Raw genomic sequence first — 21,172 nt, 5'->3', positions numbered from 1 at the left:
CGAAAAATATGGCGTGGCACCTGTTGAGAGCCCAATCGAGGAAAAACTGCATTTGTATCTAATAATTTAGTCAAATTTTTTCCCGGCAACAGCATCTGCATATCAATTTGAAATCCATTTCACAGTTTCACGCTGTGCGACCCTCAGCCAGACCCACAGATTGCAGTATAAATAAACGATAATTGGCCAGTGGAGTTAGGGAAATAGAGACAAATGTAGTACGGCAAGTGTCAGGCAACATGACAGTTGCATGTTTCACGAATCTCTTAGGTATGAATGGAGAATCTTGTTGGCTGCAGCTAATTTCATCTCACGTCTCGTGTTATGTAAGCTGGTTTCCATTTTCTATGATTATCATGACTATCATCTCAATGGCGGCAGAAGAGTTATAAAAGCTGTAAGCATTCATTAGAAAGACATTTGAATTAATTTGAGCCATATTCAATGGACAATGAAACGAAAGTTGGAAAGCCTGCTTCATCAAGTCTTGGGTAATTTTAAAATTTTGCTATCAGTTGCAGGTGCGAATTTTGTGTTTCCCATTTAATTTTTCTAGCTGAATAAAGGCCAGTGATTTCTGGTGTCACTTGACCATAACATTTGCTGGCAAAAACAGAATTCGCCGTCTAAATAAAATACATCACAAATATTTATAAATGTTCAGGCATACTCGCAAATAAACAATTGTTTGCAATGCATTACAATAAAATGGTGTGAAACGATTCCTGCACCTGACAGTGGCACAAAACCCCCAAAAAGAAACAAATTCAGCAGTTGAATGAAATAAAAAAACATAATGCGGTTAGCCGCAGTGTGTAACAAATTAAATTATTGCACGAGCAATCTGCATCAGTCCAGTTTTGGACTTTAAGACAAGCAAATTTAATTCAACACAATGAAACAACATGTCCGTCAGTAATATCAAACTCATTCTTTATTAGTTTTCAGTATTCATCAAGGCAATTAACCGATTTTATAGAGCCTATCATTTAAATTTTTTCCTTGATGAACTCCTCGTTCTCCAGATACAGAATGTTTTTAAAATAATTAATGGGTAGTGCAACACACTAGTTTGATTTCCCCCACTCTTTGTCGGTCAGCTCACTTTCGTTTTCAAGCTGCAAGTTGAAGCCAATAAGCCAAAGTAACTGGGTAAACACATGTACCAGCAGCAGCATCCAAATGGCCAACAATTTTTAAACAAGATAGAAAACACCCGGGAACACGTGTACACAAAGATACACATACACCCGCACAGCTTAAACTCTGTGAAAATAGTTTCAATAAAGGCGGCAGAAGCAGCACAGCCAGCAAACAAGCTGCTGGTGGCTGGCCACTCCCACTAACCCACCGCCCACCGTCTCTTGCCATTGTTATTATTTATGCGAGCCAAACAGCAGCTTCCGTTTGTGCCACATGCGGCTGTCGGAGGCATGCAACACACGGTGGACAGGAGCGGAAAAGGAGAGCATTTAAAAAATGCATGCAGCGAAGGCCTTGACTGCAATATGTTGCCTAATGGCAGGCACACTAGCTAGCTGCATTTTTATAGATTTTTTTACCAGGTCAGCGGAGCAGACAAGTGGGGGCAGCAGAGCGGTCGTTGGCTTGTTTAACATTTTCAACAATTTCCTTAATCACGGGCTGGCCTAGGAAACACAGCTGCTACGCTGCTTGGTAGGGCTACCCCCTTGCATGCCATGAAAGTCAACTTTTTGTTTGCCAGCGAGTGAGTGTGTGAGTGTGCGCCTTAAGTTATGCTACATTTGGTGGCGGTTCGCGGAGCCTCTGCAGAGCTGTGTAACATTTTAATTGCTTTACATAATGCAGCAGCATAGGCTGGAGGTTGGCCAGTGGTTTCTTCTTTACTATTGCGGCCCTGCAGTTTTGCATTACTTTTAATTGTGTGTGCAGTCATGTAAACAATTAAAGAAACTAAAAATGCGGGACAGCCATATGACTAAATTCATTTCGAAAGAAATGCAATCAAAGCGGTAGAAGCTTGGCAGCGAGTATCGCGATTGTACCAGCAAATTAGAGAGAAATATTCGTCCACCATACATCATTATTCACATGCCTCAGAGTCAATTTTTTTGCTCCCCACGCAGCATAATTTCCAGGCAGAAACATTTCGCATGCAGTGGCTTCTGTTTTCCCCCTGGCCGCACAAGGAACAGGATCAGCGGGAACAACACCAGGCTGAAGTAAACTTGAAAAATTCTGCGCAGGAGAAAAAATTCCCGAGGACGTTCAAGGCTTAGAAACAGAAGCAGAAACATTAATAAAACCGCAAGTTCCCACCCCTTGAAGGCAGGAAAAAAGAAACCGAAAGTTTGGCCACTTTTCAATTTTGGGTGCACTTCAACTTCTCCTTCGAGCAGGGTCAGCTATAGGCAGTCAAAACTAAAGCTCAAAAATTTAACGACTCTCCAAAGCCCACTAAAAGAAGATGAGCAGTGCAGGAAATTTAAATTATATTAGGGAAGATGAAGGGCCTTCCAGCAGACACTTTATCCATTTAGACTTTTGCAATCGGAGCGAGTAATAAATAAACAAAAGGACAAAGCTGAAAATATACACAAAGAGCCACTTGACCAGGGCAGAAGCAATTCAGAGTAGAAAGGCGACATGGAAATAGAAAAAAACGTTGCTTTCAAGGCGCTCCAATTAAAGTTGCCCGAGATGGAGATGAAGGAACGGATCCAGCCCGCCCTCCTTTCGCCCCTGCGATTTTCCCACGTTCGTAACGCGAATCTTGTAATGTATACATGGCAGACATTCCATCAAAAAAAAGTACCCCTGCTACTTTTCATCGCCTCCCTCGAAAACTTTTCTATACACTCGCATTATTTTCTTGCTCGCCCCACGTGACGAGAAGTTTTCCACTCTCTGATTCCATATTGTTGTTGTACCCCAATAATGATTTGTATTTGTTGTTGTTGTTGCCCTGGTCGTTCATGTTTCGCGTTTGCATAGCAACTTTTGTCAGCCGGCAAATTGAATGAGATTGCTGCCAAAGATGGAATCCAATTAGAATTTGAATCAAAATAGAAAAGTTCCTTTGAACAAGGAGCGGAAAAAATACGAGCACGAAAGCATTAAAATCGTTCTAATTGCTTCAACCAGTTGGGAATTCTAAAGGCAGCCAGATCTGAAGGCTTGTGCCTCGTAGAGTCCCCATTTCGCCCATTTCTTTCTTCTAAGCAGCCATTGTTTGAGGCGAAACAAAGGAAAGAGCTCGCCAAGCAGCAGAAGACCATATCTAGCCGCAAACTAAACCCTCGAGTGGCCCAAACACACGCTCACACACACCCACGCTGGGGAAACCGAACCAAATAGCTGGGTTAGGCTAGGTCATGTTGTCAGCTTGTTGCACTTGGCCCGGGGCTCATTAATAGAACGATTACTTTTCCCTTATTTTACCACACACTTTTACAGTAGTAGTAGTTTCACAGCATATACCATACAGCGTGTTGAAGTCATCATCAGTTACTGAGAACACAATTTACATTTTAAAGCCAAATATCAATTTAGTTTTAGATAAACAGTGCGCAAAATTAATTTAATTTTGTATATTTTTCGTAAAAATCGCCCCTATTTCCCCGACCTCAACTGTGTTGACTCGCATGGGCGTGTCACACTTGACTTGTGTCGCGTCGCCTCCTCGGGTCGCTTGTTGACACTCATTGAGACAAAAGTGCTTAACTGCCTGCACTTTTCCGGCGGCTGCAAGAGCAGGAGGCTAAAGAAACTACGGGTTTCTCTCTTTCGCTTTTAGCCTTGTTTTTAAGTTTTCCCACCCACAAACACACATGCACTGGCGTGCAGATAAAGCTTTTATTTTCTGCTTAATTTGTTTGTAGGCTTTCGTATTGAGGATGCGAAAGGGGCCCAGACAATGCATGGCGCCCCCCTTCGCTGGCTCTCTCTTTCTCTCCATCCGGAAAAATGTGTTGCATAACTGAAGGCGTTCGCGAAAAATGTCAAGCAGCTCGGTTGGCATTACGACACGTATAACGAAGAAGGTTAGGCACGCCTGACATGGCGTGAATTATAGCGGGCCGAGGGAAACCGAGTGAGAACGAAATGGCCTGAAAAGTGTGTGTTTTGGGGGCCCTTTGCTGCCACTTTGAAATGTTAATGAGCCGCAAGCAAATGCCAGTTATCTATAGCCTACTTTCGGTCGGCATCCGGTCCAAACTTTTCGCTGCATTTCCTTCCACTTACACTCCCACCCGTGCATTGCAGTGCTTGTGTATAATTTCGGTATAATTTCCACCGAATTTCCGAATCAAATGGCAAAAGGCAACGAATTGGCTAAGATCCGACCTACTTTCGGAGGAACTTCCACTGGCAACTTGCATTGGGAAATGTGTCAAATAAAGCGTTAAATTAGATTTCAGTTTCGCCGCTTTTTCCACCATTCATTTGCCCGAAAACTTTTGACTACTGGGCTGCGTCGGAGCAAATAAATCTTGAGAACTTGCAATTTTCAGAAACTGTCACTTGACGTTTATTACTTTCCCGCTTGACAAAGAACCAGAAGTTATGCCAGGCCCGCAATCGGGTTGGCGCTTTAAGGCTTAAAGACTATTACTTTTTCTCCTTACTTTTGGTGGCAGAAAGGGGTGGCACGGCGGCGCTTACATAAACATTGGCGGCATGCATGACACGGCAAAGTGGAAACCGCAAAGTATGCGACACACAGGGCTGAGAGCTGAGACATCGTCTAATAGTATTAGCAAGAAGGGGCCACTAAGTAGGGGAGTTTTGGGTGGGGACGAGAAAAATGAACTCAAATCGGTTGGCTTGCGGTTTTGGGGCCGTCGTCTGCTGAACCTTGCATGCCACAAAATCAATTAAGCAGCGCGACAGCGCATCTCTACTGTTCTATCTGGCAGCGGGAAGGACTCGCAAAAGCTGTCAGAGCTAGTTTCTGGGTCGATTTGCATGGTGGCTCCTCATGAACAAACCGGGTCAGCGTTGAAATTCGATTAACACCGCCGCAGAGTATGGTACAGCTGCAGATGCAGAAGGATGGATTTACTTTTGCCATTTGATTCGTCAGCCCCAAGGGCTGTGCGGAAGCACAACATAGCAGAAAACAGGCTCGAATCAAAGTTTGATCCTCGCCAGCAGCAGAAAACCTGGACGCGCACTAAGACTGAGGTTAACTAGCGCACAAAATTGAAACTAAAGCAAACAACTTCTTGTTTTTTTCTTCCTTCTTCGTCGGCTCCTTCTGTCCTCCTTTGGCGCGTTCAAATATTCGCATCGCGTGCCTTTGGCTTTTTACCTTTATGTCGTGTTTAGCATTAGCGTAGCTCCTTCCTCCCTCCTTCTTTCCCCCTGATCCTCCGTGGCTGTATATCCTGGTCGCCTGGATCTGTATCCGTCGACACATGAAACGTGACTAAGCTGACAATTGTGTCGAAGTAAATCCAAGTTTTGTGAGCCCGACTAAATAAATCTCCTAGGCGAGTGCAAAACTTTGACAAACAAAGATTGTGGATGCGCATGGCTTTGCAAATGACGCACAATGGCCCATGTGTGTTAGTATTAGTAGGTGTGTGTGTGTTTTTGTGTTTGTGTGGAGGGAGGAAGGTACATACATGACAGGCGACATAAATAGTTGGGCAGCTTTGGCTTTAGCTCCAGTTCGGTCGGGGACGCAAATTTAATAAACTGTACACATTTACCTATGCCGAGGAATTACTTGACCGTACCGGTACAAGGAGTTCCCCAGTAAACTTTGACATCTGTGTGCTAGTGTGTGTGGGCGGGTTCTATTTATATGTCAAGCGCAGGCGGTGCAAACACACACGGATACGCACTGAGATACAATGCAGTGTGGATGTGTTGGTGCAAATCCAAACAGAGACTGTACACGCATACAGATGGCCCGCATTATGCTACCGCCCTGCCGCGCCCCTTGGGTGAGGGTCAAGGGGCGGGGACCGTTCAAACTCGGCCTGTAACTGGATGCAATCACACACCCTGGGCCCTAATACACAGAAACGCCATAAACAAAACGTCCAATTGTCAGTTTAGGCGCCTTTTGTTTACTTCCCTTTGCATCTACCCTGCTGTCTGTGGCTGTTGCTTATCAACAAAATGGCAGCAGCAGGACCCCCAGGACTTCCCCATCCTGCCTATCACAACAAAAAATCGCACTACCTGCACACGTTGCGTATACGCAGTGTAGCACACATGAGCACTTGCATTTATTTAATGCCATTCAGTGCGGACTACTTGTTTCTACCTGTCATCATTGCTGTCTCTCTGGATTATTGTTATTATTGATGGTGCCATTGGTTTTCTGCAGCGTAATGAGCTAGAAAACTGAATTCCCAATCGATTAAGCGATTGTCATCACCTTTCTCATCACCTGGTCTCGACTGCAATGCAATTTCCCGCTTGGCATCTTTATCTTTCGTTGCTCACTCACTTAAGTCGGACAGAAGCAAACAGGACAATCAGAGAACGAAACTGTAGTTAAAAGGCGTTTCAGCAGTTGTCAGTTTACGCCGCCCACCTGGGAACGCAGTAAGGACCTACTCCGGAGTACGGTCCCGGCTCAGGTCGCCTCATTCTCATTACTCCAGCTTCCAGCTTGCAGCTTTACCCTCTGCTGGCAGCAATTCATGCTTAACTGACATTTCAGCTGTCATACCAAAAGTGCTTTACATTTCTCTCTCGTCAAGTGAGAACGGAGAGGTAGGGGAAGAATTGCTGCCGAAGGTGTTGGCATGCCCCCGCTGCCCATTGTTGGCATGCCACAAGCAGCTGGTGTCGCTTTTCGATTCCCCACCCAGCCCTTAATTTAATTAACATATTTCACTCGGCAGCGAGTGCTTGTGCTGCTCGAATGTTTGCATTCCAGCCCCGATAATGCGGTATCCCTAATAAAAGTTGCCTTGGACTCCACGTCGCTAAAGTCTCTTTAATTTAAACGGAAACTTACCGCATACTTTTTGCTGTTTTCGGTGATTTTGCATTTTGGGTAGTGGTCGCTTTTTTTGCAGAGTGCATTATAAAAGCATTAAAATGCAAGCCAAAAAACCATAGCCAAAAAGAGAAGGAAAGGAAAGGTGGGTGTTGGGTAGAAGAGGACGAAGAGGACGAAGAAGGAGGAAAGGCAAGCCCTATAGGAGAATTCACTTTGTCACATACACACAAGCGGAACATTTGGCTCCGCAGCCTCCAACGCCCACTAGCCCGCCCTTGGTTATCACTAAAGCTAGCTTCGCTTTTTCATGCTCCGCCTGACGAAATGCCATTACACATTTTGCGTACCCTAAAAACAGCAGCGGCAACAACTTCAGCTCCACGCTACAACTACAACGCATTCGCATTCAAAATGACAAGGCAAGGGAAGCGCCGGCAGAGGAACAACAACAGAAACAACAACAGGAACAACACAAACAAACAAACAGCAGAGGGGAAAAATAAACGCTGGGGGTTGTAGAAATGAAGATAAGCTGCTTATCAGCGCCATTCCCAGTAGTTGCCCGTTGTTCATTCGCCTGGCTGTGCTCTGCTCCTTCCATATTCTGGATGCCTCAGTTTCAGCCTCATCCCATCCCATCCCATCCCATCCCATCCCATCCCATCCTGGCACATCCTGCCACACCTCCTCCTCCTTCTTGCCTCCGACTGAGCTTTAAGTGGTCGCTTGGCATTCGCATTGGCTCCCAGTTCATGGCAGCTCCTCTACGCCTGTCTGCATGTGGATATAAATGCGGACGGGGATGCGGATGTGCATAAGGATGTGGATGCGGATGCGGATGCCAACTGGCAGGCAAACAGGCGACAGCAGAAACGACCAGTGCAGAATCCTCTCTGTTAGCCACTTTCATTTGGCCCGTTTCGTGGCATTGTCATTGTTGTCTTTTTTTTGCCATTTGGCTAAGCCCTTGACTTAATCAGCACAATGAGAACGAATAAAGTATACCCAGCATGTGGTATGAAGCACAAGGGTAGCGTCCTTTATGCGGCACACCTTATTAACAGTTTAGTTTTCGACTGTCTTGAAAGCATTTTCTTTACTGCAATTAAAATATTACTGATCTAAAGTGTCAATATATCCAGCTGTGTATGATGCCTTAATCTAATGCATGCCGTGCGCCACAAACTCCCTTCATTTCCCAGCCTCCACAGATGGTGTGTGTATTTAAATGACGCCGTCGCTTGTGCATGCAAATGGGGCTTGGTTAGCTGCTTTAGCTTAACTTTTGCGCTTTATGACGATATAATTGGAGGGCAATACAGCGTCAAGGAGGTTAGGTTCTTTGGATAATTCTCAGTTCCTGAATGTGGGGTAAATGCGAGTGCCAGTGGCATACTCACTCATACTCACTCATACGCAATCCCGGCCATTTTCAATTTCCATTCTCTGTGCTCGAACAATAAGCGCCTTAAATCCGAAATCTAATTACACGCAAAGCAAAGACAAAAGTCCACAAATATTCCCCACCCAGTTTTAATCACAGATGACCGACCGACAGAACAAGTTTGCCGCTGCCAATTTGAAGTGAGCATTTTTGGGGCAACTTTTGGTGCTGTTGGTGCTTTTGCTGCTGTGCTTAACCGCGTGAAATAATCTTTGCTGGCAGGCAGTCGGGTCCAAATCCTGCCACCTCCTTTCCCGCTTTGTTGTTGTTTCCGCCGCCGTTGGTATGGGCCGCGTTTCATTAAAACGATAATGCGCAGGTCCTGCGGCAATCCGGGCAGCAGGCCGAGCATCTCGTCCGAGCAGACAAGTTGGTGTCATATTTTCCGCAGCTTAAATTTCCCACAGCCTGGCCAGTGGCCACTTGTACTCCCAGGCTCCTCTGGCCCCTGCTCCAGCTTAGCAAAAAGGCAGCAGGAAAACTGGAATAGTCTCGGCCTAGCGCAATGCGATTACGCCACCGGCCCTATAAGGAGCTCCCAGGACCAACTAACTAACACATACACATTCGCATTTTCGCGCCCGGCTAATCTCAACAAATTTGAAATTTGGTTCCTTGGCCGTTGGCGCTTCCGTTTGCTGCCACTTTTTATTGGCCATTTTTTTCCGCTATTCTGTCCGCTTTCGCTTGGCACTTTTGGCGTTTGAATTTGCTGAGCATCCTGTTTGTCGTGCTTCTTCGCATCACATTCGAACTCAGATCCCCTCCAGGGGCACTCATAGAAATGCTTTTTAAGCCTACAAATGAGCTTAAAATTTTCTATGCGAGTGAATGCAAATGCTTTTGAAATTTATTACAGCGCAAGCAGTGAAGAGGTGGAGTGGAGAGGCACACTCACACAAAAGCCCGAGAACACGCTAGCACACATCGACACCCCCAGAGTGCCGCAATGTGGGTGTGTGGGTGAGAATCAAAGGCATGTAGGCACTCGAATTTCGTCGTCCTCGTTCTCAGCGTCGCCTTCTCATCGGCATTGAAATTTTTGAGCGCGGCAAATTGAATTTCATTTGAATGTTTTTCCCTTATTTTTATTTATATCTTGTTACTCCATTTGGAAATTGCCTTTTGCCTGGTAATTTTCAGTTTTTAGAGTTTTGTATCTATTTCTTCCACCACCCTGCCCCACCACCATATCGCATTTCCATTCGAGCTTTCCGTGTTTGTTTGTTTAGCAATGCCCGAAAAGGGGGGGTCTGCAAAAGGGGAGATAAATTGAATTTTCTATGCTGTTAAATAATTTCATTTCGATTTGTTCCTTTCGCCTGATTTTTGTGCCTGGCTTTCAATGCGAACTGATTGCAGCTCGCTCCCGTCCCAGCAAATCCATTTGTATTTTAAAAATTCACGAAATACTTTTAGTGTCAAATGTGCAATGATTTCGCCATTCACACAGTGACTGCAAAACGAGAAAAGTGGGCGAGGGGTGCAAAAAATGTGATTTATCATCGTTTATTTTTCCAGGAAGCGCCGCACCGGTACCGCAATGCAATTAAGCTAGAAATAGTTGTTCGATATAAGTACTTTACTGCAGTGCAAATATTTGTGGCACGCCCGACTAATGGTCCCCATATTTTCGTTTTGCAACTTATTTTCAGGCTTCCTCCTGGAAGGAGTTACGCCAACGGCACCACCGGATGTTCCGCCGCGTAATCCGACAATGAGTCGCATGCAAAATGGTCGTTTAACCGTTAACAATCCCAATGACGTTGACTTTGAGCCATCTTGTTTGGTGCGAACGCCATCGGGCAACGTTTACATTCCTAGTGGAAATCTAAGTGAGTAAAGCCCGATAGATCGCTATCTTCATTCCCATTCCCATTCCCATTCGCAAACCCAACCCACCATCTGCATACAAATCCCATTTGGAAAGTGGGCCGCTCGGCCGCTCGCTTGTTTGCTCACCCGCCATTCTGGCTGTCTAAAAGCTTCCGCAAAGCAATTTTTTCAGCCATATGCAAATCCATCCCGCAGCGAACCCAAAAAACCAAAAACCTCCCCGTTCCGCGGCGACCATCAAAAAGCCACTTGACTCATTTAAATGTTTAGCGCTCGCATCGTGCACAAAAATTCCATTTGCCATATTGCTATAAAAATGCAAAACACAAAAAGAAAATTTGAGCCGGCGGAAAAGGGAAAGGCCGCAGCATTTGGCAAATTTTCAGCTCTTTTGTTTCGCAAGCGCCATGCGCCTAAAATGCCGCGATACATTTGCCATTTATTGTTTTTCCAACAATGTTCTTGGCCCTTTTTTCCTCTGGGCTCTCAGTTCGGTTCGGTTCGGTTAGGTTAGAGTTGGTTTGTTTGTTTTTCGCTCTATGCATATCCGCAAGCAGACTTTGCGGATAAAAACATTCAAAAGTGGAGTGAAAATTGTTGGCAACAGCAATGGGAAAGGCAGCGGCGGCCCAGCAAACCGAAAAAAACCAAACGACCGCAGGGGCCTAAATAGGAGCCTGGAAAAAACTTACAAACAACTGCGGCTCACACATTGAGGTCTGAAGGGTAGAGCATTTATGGGTCTATTAATTGAATGGGGACATATCGACGGACAGGTTGCGAATCCTTGATGCATTTCGCTGTCCTGTAAGCTGCATACATTTGGGCGCTCTTCCTGAAATATCAGCAAATGCGAGAAAGTAACGAAACGCACTAAACAAACAAGATTGTTGCCCACCGCCCACCACAACTTCACTCAGACGACCAAAATCGTGCGTATACAATTGTGTAACACACTTTCGGGCTGCTGCCACTGCAGTTCACTGCTGCAGCATGCTCCAGCCTGCATATGTATGTGTGTTTGCTTTGTATAGCCTTTTGTTTTTATTTTTGCATTATGCAAATACACACCCTCGCACACACACACACACACACCCACGCACTGCGTTATAGTATATATGCCAAGAATTGTAATTTTTTGTGTGTGTGAGCTGTACCCATTTTTTATCCAAGACATTTGTTTTAGTCCTAAAAGAGCGCAGCTGGGCGTTTGGCTTACTTTCAGCCTGTGCTTTCAAAAGTTTCGTGTTTTAGCCGATTGTGGCCGTCGTAGCCTGGATTTAATGTAAGGTTTTCGCAGGGATTCGGGTCACTTTAATGTGACAGATGGATTTTGCATGTGGCACTGCCTAAGTGTTCTTTCTGTCCGCCAATTTGCATTTTGCATATCGTTTATAGGCTGTCCTGTGTTCCTGTCCTGCTGGCCCAAAGTGCAATTAAATGACTATTTATGAAATTCTATTTGCATTTATGCATAAATTGATAAACATTCTAACCTGCCAGCCGCAAAGTATGCAGCAGAGGGGGATGCCCAGCGGAGGCTTCGTTGTCATCGTAACACAAATATTGATTAAACTCTATGTCAAATTGAGATTCAGGTGGGCCCACACACTCACGCACTCATCGCTGCGTGTGTATGAATAAACATAAAAGGCACACACAATCACACATTTGGCAGCGTCCTCTCTACTGTCCTGTCCCGCCCCCAAAGCTGAGTGTATTTTCATTTCAATTTTTCCACCAGTGCCAATTTTTATGGAAAATATTATTTGTTGACTTCTGGCACCCGAAAAACGAAGAGGAGCAGGCAGCCGAACTTGCAAATGAATGAATGAATCAGGCCGGCGGAAAACGAGGGCCTACAGCACGAGTTATTTTTCGGGAAAATGTTGTACGTAATACGCTGGTTCCCATGTATGTAGCTTAAAATTTCTGGGCGAGACTCTGTGCGCGGGATGAAAAAATGCTTATGCACCATATGCAAATATATATAAAAATGGGCATTCTGCACGATTGGATACACATACATCCTGTCGTGGAGCGGCACAAAGGTTGGGACAAGAGCTAAAAATATATATATATGAGTACATTGCAGCAAGAGAGTTGCAAAAATTGCCATAGCCAGAGTGCAAAAAAGAGCATTCAAAACCAAATTCGACATATTCGAAGTAGGTGGCTGCGCTGCGCTGCTCTGGTGCAATTCGAAATCGCAGTCCCAATGCTGCGCACCTTAAAGCTTTGATAAAACGCTGCTGAGATTCACGTCCTGATTGGGCCGTCCTTTACACCGTAAATTGTTAATGACCTGTGAGGGGGTCTGCACAATCACCGTGCCCTGCACTTGAAAAGCTCGACTGAGCATTGGCCATGCAAATGTAAACGGCTTCCGCTGCCCTTAAAAACTGTTCAGTCCAACAGCTCGCCGCACCAGACTGTTGCTACCAATGCCTTCTACGTTTTCATTATAATAACAGGCCATTGCGGCATTTTGATGCGGCAGTCTGTGCTGTCGACCAACTACTCCCCTCCCCTGCCACTTGCGCTACCTGCCCTCAACTTTCCCTTCCTTCCTGTTGCTTTAATTTTTCATAGCTTTCGAGGCTAGTTTGCAGAAAAACTTTCCGCTGTCATTGACCGCTCGCCTCCACACTTCCAGTAGACCAGTACAAATGAATCAAGGCGAGCGGCTAGTTCAAGCGCCTACACTAAGGCCATCCCGGCGTCTGCAGGGGAGGTCCTGCGTCCGGCCGCTCGTGTGTTCTTCAGCCGGCTTGGCTGTGTCCAGTCGAGACTCGAGAGTCGGGTGTCGGTTGTCGGGTGTCGGGTGTCCAAATTCGAGAGTTGAGAGTGTAGTTCACTGTCTATTGGCCGGTCGTTATTGCTTTCGACTGGTTCTGGTTCTGGTTTATCGCTGCTGGCAGCCATGGAAATACTCGTAAATTTGCGAGCATTTTTGCAAAACCTCAACTGACCTCCGCCCCGACTCTTTCGGATTGGTCTGGGCGACGGGGATCCCTAGAAAGTGCTTTAAATGTGTATAAAATATAAGGGGATGGCGTACTAAGGGAGGTGCTAAGAGATATGGATAGAACAAGAGCCGGCACGTTTTGGTTTTTGCCGCTACTGCTACTGCTACCGCTACTGCTGCTGCTACTAAATTCATTCATAATGGGTTTTTGGCCCGTTTGAGTGCGGCAGCAGCCTCCTCGTTCCGCATAGTGTATATACATATATTTAACGTTTTTACGCAAACTGAAATTTATTATGGCGCAGCATAGTAATTTATATTTTATGCCGACTAAGTACAAAGCGCTTACTTGGCAGCCGTTGATTGGATATGTGCCATACCCTTTATCCTGCACTTTTCACGCACAATTTTAATTTTATCTGCAGCATGGGGAGGGAGGTGGCGGTAATGGAGGCGGACCTAGCTCATATCCATTCGATCTACGTTTCGGCTGCCATTTTTTTGTTGTGACGCAACAAATTGCCTTCGTGTTCCGCTTGGCACTTAACTTGCCAGACATATACATATGTATATACGTGGCCTGCGATAGAGTGTGCATATATCAGCACACCTGCTTTTGGCCACGGCCATATAGCTGTAGCTATGGCTTTGCCGTTGGGTTTGACTTTGGCCATAGGTAAGAGCTGTGGCCATTTCGGTCTCGTACGTGAATTTAAGTCCAGCTCCCGCCGCAGTTGTTGCTATTGCTGCATTTATAGACCAGGCAATAACCATTTGGCAACTAGAAATTGGCATTTTATGTTCGCCTGTCTGGCCTGTTTCCCGCCCACAGTTCCTTTTGAATCCACAGTTCTGTGGATGTGTGTATCCTTTGATTTTTGAATGCAGATTGTTGCGGAATTTATTGATATTGAGTGCGATTGAACCCAACCCAAGTTGGGTGAATCCAAGTGGGGCCCAGCCAAAGATCTGCTCTTTGGCCAAAATACCTCAAATTCCCGTCTACTTTTGACGAAACTAAAAACTAAAAGTACCTCCAATACACTCTTCTGGCGACTTAATTAGGCAGGCGCAGGCATAAGTTTTTCCAGCCTGGGCTTTTGAATTTCTTTAAGCATACTTTCAGGTGCGCACACGAAATTACTTGGCCCAGCCCAGATATCCTTTGAATCCCTTTCGTCTTGGCCCGGCCTCCCCACATAAATATGCAGCGAAGTCATGCAGAACATTAACAAAACAATGTTTGCCTTCGTCCTCAGCATCCTCAGCATCCTCCGCCGACTCAGCATCCTCAGCTTCCCCAGCATCCTTCGCAGCTGTCTTTACTGGTGGCATTTATATGCTGCATAATTATGAGACATGCGCAGGGTGGGGGTGTCTGCATAATTTATATGTTTTTAACGATTTCGCCCTTCGCAAACAATTTTTAATGATTTTTAGATGGCAACATTGCATTTTGCACTGCTCGTTCCACAAGATTTGCAGTTGCGGCATCTATGTATGTGTATAATTAAAATTGCAACGCACACGAGCCATATGGTGGAGAGTGACTTTGCTTTTGTTCCCCCGTCTCATATAAATATGTTAATTAAAATAATGTTACCCGGCTGCACGAAACAAAAATGCCAAGCAAATGGCTTAGAATAGCTGGGGTAGAAGATGTGGGATAGAAGAAGTGGGTAGAAGAAGTAGGATGAATGCGTTCCCTGCAGGCTCGCTTTGTCGCCATTTTGCATATATGTACATGCCACGCTTAACGCCTTTCAATAGGCCGCCGTTCACAAGGAGTGCGCACATTACTCGGCATTACGTATACGCAGCGGTGCTCGGCCAGCTGCAAAAATGTAAACAAGCAGCAGCAGCAGCAGCATCAGTAGCTGTGGGGACTGACTTCCGTTGTGGGAAATGCCGACAGTGTCTGGGCAACGCCTTTTGTGCCTTTTCTGCTTATTCAAAATAAATTAAAAATTGAAGTGGCAAAAGATAAGGGTTGGAGGAGGCCATGAACGACGAATGCAGCAGCCATTTCATAATTATGAACTTGAAAATTCCTGAAGACGGGGATATTGCACAATTATTCAAAAAAGAAAGACCCTGCGCTTTCTCCGCCCATTTACTTTCTCCGCCAGCATCTTGAGACACATCGAGTGGTGGAATCCTTTTGTCGATCGGAACTCTCCCAGCTCGAAATGAAATTCGAGTAGCAGCAAAGTTGCTCCATATGAAATTTTAATTGGAATATTTTTAGAACGCAAGTGAGAGTTAGCAGCAGAAAAGAATAACTTTTATATATTATATGCATATACACTATTCTAAATTCATATTTCATTCGACAGCATTGCCTGGGAGGATTCGAGTTCTTGAGGCTTCCGCTCCCACCCGTATGATAAGTCATTCAACTGTGCAAGACGAAGGATCTTGTGACGTGTCATGCATCACAGCTGCCTTTTGCCGTACATTTCCCATATTCGGCTGCAACGCTTTTGTTAGTGCCCGAGGTCATTACAATTTTGTGCTGCGACACGAAAGTGTCTGCCACACTCACACACCCACAACTGTATACAGGAGACAGGAGTTGCGCCACATCCTGCTCCTGCTGCTGCTGCTACTGCTGTTGCTCCTCTTTCTGCTGTATGAAAATTCATTTCAATTAGTGAAATGGTTTTGGGATTTGTACGGCAAACCACAAGCGCTTTGAACGGAGGAGGGAGTGCACGTCACTTCGGTGGCATGCAACGAGCGAGTTGCATCAGCGCTTGGTGCAACTTTATTTACCTTTACGTGGGACATAACTTGTAAATAGAGATACAAACGGGGGTTGCACGTGTATGTAATTTTGAGGTGTGGGATTTGCTGCAGGATTAAGAGGCATGCGAGGAACCCCAATGTCTTGGAGGCCATTGAACTGTGTTCCCTGATTAAAGAGAGATTTTCGGGGTAGCCACAGAAAAGTAAGCGAAGGCGCAAATTTTTAAATTTTAATGCGGGGGGAATGGGAACAACTTCGCGTTGCCCTTCGTAAATGTGTATTTAAAACTTTTCTCGCATGACTGTCGTTCCTGCGGCTGCTGTTGCTGCCTCGCAGCTTGTTTAGGCAACGCAACAAACTCACTTTCGTATCTAGCTACATCTCTCCTGGCTCTGCGCAGTTTGTCGCAAGTTGCTCCCTCGACGACACTTTTTTGACGCTGTTTTATCAGCAGACCGGCGGCGGCAACAAAAATGTAACGAAATTTATGCAACTAACGAAATGTTTTTGTTTCTGCATTTTTATCGCCCTAAACGTTTGTCGAAAAGCAACGGCAACAGAGTGGAGTTTGCGAATCATGTGGGGCGACTGCTGTGTCTGAATTTTATTTCCCCCAGTTCCACAGGGAACTTCCACAACTTCAATGAGAATTGGCAATCTGGTGGAGAGTTGCAGCAGAGAGCCCAGAGAGAAGCTCGGAACGTCTCCCAGATACCCTTATGGTAATAGCCTTGACTTCTGCGTGCTCTTTGACCCCCAAAATTTGACCGCACACACACTCAGACTTGGCAGCTGTATCGGTCAAAGAAATCTTACTTTCTTGAACGAGAATCGAAAAGTTTTCTGGAAACCAGACAGAGGGCAGCATATTGTCGCACTCTATAAATTATGCGCATAACCAAAGAAACCCGAGGCAGAAACAGAGAAACCAGGAGTCAGGAGCCATAAGCATGTAAAGCAACCACCCCCAAGGAACCTTCCGTTTGTGGGATTCGGTTTGGTTCAGTTTCAGTCTCGAAAGAAAGAGAAACCAACCAAGCATAACTATTACAATGGCAAAAAGTTTAACTAGTCATGTGAAGTATCTCCACCTCCACCTCCATCTTCATCTCCCCCTCTGCCTTTATTTCCGTCCTGTTGGGTGGCTTTAAATTTACTATTATTGCTTTTCCGTCTACATGTGTAATGGGCCTAGGCTGGTGGCTGGAAACCGGAGCATTTGTTTGGGGAGTTTTGCACTTGAAGTCGTTCGCACAAGGTGAACTGGAGGGGGGTGCTTTGCTGCCTTAGTTATGGGCCTTGAAACTTGTCACACTTGTCAGCTGAAAAGTTTCCGACAGCCCGAATAATAATCGGGCCCAAAAAGGGGTGGCCAAAGTTTTGGAAGCTGAGTGGAGCGATGGTGATGGCAAAGCAGTTACTACGGGTATTTGTTAACCCAATCAGCAACGGAATTCTGAGCCTGCTGGGATTATCAGTAATGGCTTTGGCCAATTTTCGAATATTGTTTTGATGAAAGGCAGAGGACCCGTGATTGATAAATGAGATTTAGCTTTTGTGGCGCCTAATTGTACGCAACGCATGCAGGCGGGCGTTGCAATGCATTGGCAAAAGCAGAGGCACAGAACTCTCCAGAAACTGGAAGGGGGAACGGGGAAAAGGACACGGAGGCACACTCAGATAATCACAAACGACATAATCACAGCAATTAGGTGCATTAGTTTATGGTCAAACAGCAAGCACACAGAAGGCCAAGCAAACTGTCAGTCCCACGGACAAATGAAGGGACGGACTAACGGGTAGGCCAACTGCCTTGCCTTGCCTAGTTACGTCAGTTAGTTGGTTAGTTAGTTTGTCAGCTGGCCAAAACCGGCCACGCCCCAATTAGTTGGCTTCCTCCACTGGTGACACCGCCCGAATCTCTGCGCCTTAGATTTGCTTACAATTGACAGCTGAGTGACATTTGGGACTTAGGTCGAGCTTATATTTTTCCCCTGCAAGCCGAACATCAAGTTGACATTCATTATTCAAATGTCGCACCCGCATAGCAGACGTTCCGTAATCCCAGCTTAGTCTTTCATCACACAAACTGATTAGGCACAAGAGAACCTGACAACTGATGACCACAATTGCCGTTTAATTAAAGCCCAAGCAGCCTGCAAATCCGGCAGAACTACAGTGGATACCAGTGAGAAATGACAGGAGCAGAGTCGCTCATCGGCAAAGATGCTGTCATAATCACTGCGATGGAAGGGGTGGTTTTCCCAGCGGAAGAAGTGGCACCCACAAATGGTATGCTTTCTCTATTATTGAGTCCACCGTCATTAAACATTGAACCAAATGCCTTCACGGCGAACAACTTAGTCAACTTAGGGGTGGGGGAGCTATAGATTCACCTTGGGCTGATCAGAGGAAACTCGAATCTTTCGGCACGGTCTGAATTACAGCACTTCGATTGATTTTCACTCAAAGATGGATGCGAATGGGATATCCTATGCCTGTATCCCTTGCCAGCTAGATCCTATTCCCAGTTTAATTGGACAGAAAAGCTTGTGTGTCGGACAAACATGTTGAGGTGCTTAATGTAAATATGTACTTAAAATAGTTTGGCTGCTTTTTTTAGCCAATTATGGTAGCTTAAAATTTTTGTTTCTTCGGAGTTTTGGTTCGGTTTGGTTGGCCCAACATAGTCTTGAAGTCTTTTTTTTCGTTCAACTGCAATGCATACGTAAGTCATTTTCCTTCTTGTATAATTTATTTAAAAATTATTAGTTGGCTGATTTGTTTGCTATATAATTAGTCGACGGTAGGGCAGCTGATTCGTTTTGTGGCGTGCTATCAAGTGTGGTCCAGGGTCATTGAAAATTGCCCAAACCTTGCCCATCTCCCGTTCGATGGGAGGCCTGTAGCTAAATGCGTGCAATTTGTTTCTCGGCATTAAAGCTCTGCCCAAAACTCTTCAGTCTCGTTTGCGTCTGACATTAATGTCTGGGAAAGCAACACCCCGCCTACTTGCGCACACATTTGTTAGCCAATAAACTTTTGACCTCATTTTTCCGGGGAAAAAAGGTAACACACATAAACTAAATGCAGCCGAGCGAGTGTGCAATAGTGGCTGGGTAGCTCGGAAAGGAACCAACAAAATATTTGTGCTGCCAACCTGGGTGAGGCTGAGCCGGAGAGATTCTGCATGGGCAGGTTTCGAATAAATAAAATACGACAAAAAAGAAAGAGGAAACTCGAATCATAGAGACCGAGAGGAGCAAGCAAAAATATTTGCAATCCCCCGGCATTCCCATGTTATTTCTGCTCTTGTTACTCCTGTTCCTGTTGTTGTTGTTGTTGTTGTTGTTGTTATCGCTGGGGGTCCACAGCAAGGATTATAAATTATAACAGCCTCACACGGTTATTTATGTCGTGTCAATGGGAAGGGGTGTCAAACGGACGGGATGTATCATCAATGCATGCGCTTAGTTGAGTGGAAATAGCTGCGAAATAAAACTACGAATTCGGGGCTGGCTTTAAAGTGGAGCAGGTCGATATGAAAGGGCCTTAAATCGCAGCCAGCCGCAGGATTCCACCGCACCGCGCTAAGCCAGAGATCTGCTTTGAAGCTTTTGATTTATTTGCTTGATAGCAAATCATTAATTTGCTTTGAGCCAAAGCAAAAAGAAAGAAGCAAGCTTAGCATGCTTTTCAGCTGCCGTCAGATTTTCGGGCGACAAACCACCACCGCATGAGCAAAAAGGCAGCCGAAAGCAAATTTAAATAAAACGCAAACCAACAAAATAATCCGACACATGCGCTGCCAAATGATTACCCAAGTCTGCCCCAAAACCCCAACCTAATCCTATGTGCCATGTCTTTCCCTTGCAAAATATAAAACCGAACAATCACTTCATTTTATTGCACCAACCGAGAAAGCCCAAAGCTGAGACTATTCCACTCGCAATAAGGGCCCAATCATTAAACGGAATTGAAAGATCTGAAATCGATTTCTTTGCTTAGAAGGCTTAGAAAGCTCGGTTGGTTTGGATAAGAGACTTTCCTACTTCTCGGCCTTGCGTTGACGCTCTTTTAACGGCGTTTTTAATTTCTCCAGCCAGATCCGAGTGGCGATCCAACTGAGTGCTGCAGTCAAACAAGTGGCACTTAGCGTTCTCAGCTTTGCCCCTGATTTTATCAACGGAACCATCGGTTTCGATAAAGTTTTCAATGGATTCGGGCAGCCAGTGGTCCTCAATGAAAAAGTTGTTTGACTTGCTGCTCCCACGGTCGTGCTTGCTCTTTGCCACTGGTTCGGATGGATCATTGGTCAATAGGAGAGGGTCAGGAATGTCCTTTCGCTTCCAGATTCCCTGCTTGTATTCCGGGCCGTACTTGGCCTTCATGCGCTTTTCAAGCTCGTACAGTTTAAATGGCCGCTCTTTAGGCACTGATTGCTGCACGATGTAAGACTTGTATCATAGGTTATAGGTCCACACACAAAACTCACCACATTCCGTGCATACTTGAACATCCCATAGCCGATGCAGGCCAGAAACAAGGGAAAGCCCACAAACAGTCCCACGTTTAAACTATTCAGCTCGGGATCGCTGACCACGTGGGTGACATCGACCGTTTCCAGGGCAAAAGGTGGATAAAAGAAGCGGATGACCTTGTAAGTGGCATTGGCCACAGTCTGATCTGGAAAAGGCTTCACGATGTCCACACACCTCAACGACCAGTGCGAGTCCGGCGGCGGTATAGTAATCTCCATATTTTGCAATATCAAATGTGCAAACGATTTGAAAAAATGTATACAAGACAATGTTATACCAAAAGAAACAACGTAAAATTTTTAGATCAGTCTAATGCGGGATCTACTTTGTACTGACCAATCCCCATTCTTAAAATGACTGATCCATCAAGGGCAACTCAATTAGGCCCGGCATTCCTGAAAACCCTTTAGCCAAGCATAAATCATCGCCTACTTGGGAGTCCCAGAATGGCGTCATTGATTTATTAGCAGGACGATTCTGTTGCTGAAAAACCAGCGGCAGAAGTGGCGGTGGAAAATGAAGCTAAAGTGGGAGCTGAGCAAAACCAGCCAAACCATCATCAGTCACCAGGCAAACAAACACGCCGAGGACCCAAAGCGCAACGGCGTCATATACAAAAAGTGCTTGCATACATTACTCCGGAACCCATGAGCCGGAATAGATCTGGGACGAAGGACGAGCGTTG

The 21,172-nt window shown here is 45.4% G+C and overlaps 2 protein-coding genes across 7 annotated transcripts in view; one reads left to right on the top strand and one right to left on the bottom strand.

Moving 5' to 3' along the window:
• Positions 1–21,172, top strand: part of LOC122618109 (teneurin-m) — a 114,843-nt gene that overhangs the window by 57,786 nt on the left and 35,885 nt on the right. For all 4 annotated transcript variants that reach the window (XM_043794245.1, XM_043794246.1, XM_043794248.1 and 1 more), the window contains exon 2: positions 10,049–10,228. In XM_043794245.1, coding sequence (XP_043650180.1) covers positions 10,049–10,228 — 180 coding nt within the window. The remainder of the gene's footprint in view (positions 1–10,048; positions 10,229–21,172) is intronic.
• Positions 19,827–20,860, bottom strand: LOC122618110. 3 transcript variants are annotated; one of them, XM_043794249.1, is made up of 2 exons: positions 20,442–20,849; positions 19,827–20,388 (listed from the first exon to the last, which is right to left on the bottom strand). In XM_043794249.1, exons 1-2 carry the CDS (start codon positions 20,703–20,705, stop codon positions 19,960–19,962), a joined length of 693 nt encoding a protein of 230 aa, XP_043650184.1. In that variant the 5' UTR covers positions 20,706–20,849; the 3' UTR covers positions 19,827–19,959. The 3 variants fall into 3 exon arrangements, with proteins under 3 accessions (XP_043650184.1, XP_043650186.1, XP_043650187.1); XM_043794251.1 differs by having other exon boundaries at positions 19,827–20,381; positions 20,442–20,564; XM_043794252.1 differs by having other exon boundaries at positions 20,312–20,381; positions 20,442–20,860.

Source organism: Drosophila teissieri, chromosome 3L (genome assembly GCF_016746235.2).
Source record: "Drosophila teissieri strain GT53w chromosome 3L, Prin_Dtei_1.1, whole genome shotgun sequence".
Classification (NCBI taxonomy): Eukaryota; Metazoa; Arthropoda; class Insecta; order Diptera; family Drosophilidae; genus Drosophila; species Drosophila teissieri.
This window is presented reverse-complemented; position numbering and strand designations above follow the sequence as displayed.

Excerpts from the sequence above, each read along its gene's own strand:
- LOC122618110 (XM_043794249.1), bottom strand. The coding sequence starts at position 20,705 with ATGGAGATTACTATACCGCCGCCGGACTCGCACTGGTCGTTGAGGTGT. Across the intron at positions 20,389-20,441 it reads TCAAGTATGCACGGAATGTG|CAATCAGTGCCTAAAGAGCG; the intron begins GTGAGTTTTGTG and ends TACATCGTGCAG.